At 63.3% G+C, this 1,726-nt stretch overlaps 1 protein-coding gene across 1 annotated transcript in view; it reads left to right on the forward strand.

Moving 5' to 3' along the window:
• LOC104506465 (hyaluronidase-1-like) overlaps positions 1-705 on the forward strand; it is a 1,653-nt gene extending 948 nt beyond the window's left edge. Inside the window, exons 3-5 of the mRNA XM_010147416.1 lie at positions 27-78; positions 203-292; positions 388-705. Coding sequence (XP_010145718.1) covers positions 27-78; positions 203-292; positions 388-705 — 460 coding nt within the window. The remainder of the gene's footprint in view (positions 1-26; positions 79-202; positions 293-387) is intronic.
• Positions 706-1,726: the final 1,021 nt, after the last annotated feature.

Genomic DNA, 1,726 nt, shown 5'->3' on the forward strand with positions numbered 1-1,726 from the left:
GGCGTCCTGGACACCGCCATCCCTTCCCTGCCGTACTCCCAGATCGCCTTCACCTACACCGTCGACTTCCTCTCCCAGGTGATGGGGACGGGGGGATGGTGGGCACCTCTCGGGCTGAGGGGTTGGCGCTGTGGAGCCTTCGGCTCTGCCGGGGCGGTGCAGGGGCTTTGGGCGCTGCTGACTTCTCTCCCCTCGGGTGCAGGAGGACCTGATGAACACCATCGGGGAGAGTGCGGCCCAGGGTGGTGCCGGCATCGTCCTCTGGGGCAGCCTCAACTACAGCACCTCCCAGGTGAGTGCGGCGGTGGCACTGTGCCACCCCCTGTGGGGACAACCCCTGCCCCGTTCCCTGGCCGTGCAGGGCTGTGACGCCAGGTGCCGTTGCAGGAGATGTGCCTGAGGCTGAAGGACTACGTGGAGGGGCCCCTGGGCCACTACATCGTCAACGTGACGGCCAGCGCCGATCTGTGCAGCCAGAGCCTGTGCTCCGGCCGGGGCCGCTGCGTGCGCCAGGAGAACGAGCAGGGCTTCCTCCACCTCGACCCCTCACGCTTCTCCATCGACCTGCAAGCTGGCAAGCCCTGGGTGGTGGCACAGAGCCTGGAGCCCATCGACGATGCCTTCCGTCTGGCTGGGGAGTTCCGCTGCCAGTGCTATGGCAAGTGGCAGGGACCTCGCTGTGACACCCAGGGCTTTGCTGAATGAGCTCCCCGCCCGTGCCGGGAACGCCGGGGCAGGCCGGGGGACACCACCCCCTGGCCCAGCACCCTCGCTGTGGGGTTGGGAACTCGACCGCACGGCTGCTAATAAAACCTGTAGGCACCTGCAAGGCTCTCCTTCTGTTGGGCCACAGCGCGTTTTGGGGTGGGAGGGTCCCCTAGGGACAATGGCGGTGCCTCAGGATGCTGCCAAGGGCTGTGCCAGGGGGTCTGGAGCTGTAGTGCCTTGGAGAAGCCAGAAAAAGAAGAGGAAAATGTATGGAAAAGGACAGAGGAAGGCGTGTAGTAGGAGTAGGAGTAAAGGGGGAATGATGGGGAGTGGCCAGACAGTGGAGGTGATTGGGGAGGGAAAGATATGCTTGTGTCACTTTAGCTGGGGGAGCGTGGCCCCCCCAGCCCCTCACCATGAACAGAGGGCTGCGCAGCCAAGGAGCACAGCGTCGCCAGGCAGCGGTGCCAGCAGAGAAACCTTCTCTCTCCCAGGCAGAGGATGAAATAGTCAAAAGTGTTTGTCTACACACCTACGGAGCCTCGCTGCTTGCCCTTAACATCCCTCCCCAGGCAGGCTTGGCCCTGGCCTTGTGCTTGGGCCTGGGCCTGGCTCCCCCCACTCCTGCTTGCTGGGGCAGTGTCTCTGTGTTCCTCGCAGGTGACCTGTCCCCGCTCCCAACTCCTCCCCACCGCATGGCTGACTTTTTGCCCAGGGCTTCCTTGCACAGACATGGGGGGGCTGTGGCCACCTCTGCCTGATTCCTGCTCATGAGGATAGATGGCTGTGGAGCCTGGAGGAGGCGATCCCTGCCTCTGAGCGAGCGGAGCATGCCGAGCTTGTGCTCTCTAGTGCCGAGAAAGCAGGCTGCGCTTTTCTAGAAAGGGTTCTGCTGGTGGCTTCTGCAGGCTTTAGGCAGGGAAATGGATGCCCACGCTGCGGCTCGGCTGTGCAAGTAGGACAGGGCAGTTGGAGAAGGGACATTGTTCCAACAGTTTATTATCAGCCCTGCTGAGCT

The sequence above is a fragment of the Eurypyga helias genome, unplaced genomic scaffold, assembly GCF_000690775.1.
Source record: "Eurypyga helias isolate BGI_N326 unplaced genomic scaffold, ASM69077v1 scaffold41862, whole genome shotgun sequence".
Classification (NCBI taxonomy): domain Eukaryota; kingdom Metazoa; phylum Chordata; class Aves; order Eurypygiformes; family Eurypygidae; genus Eurypyga; species Eurypyga helias.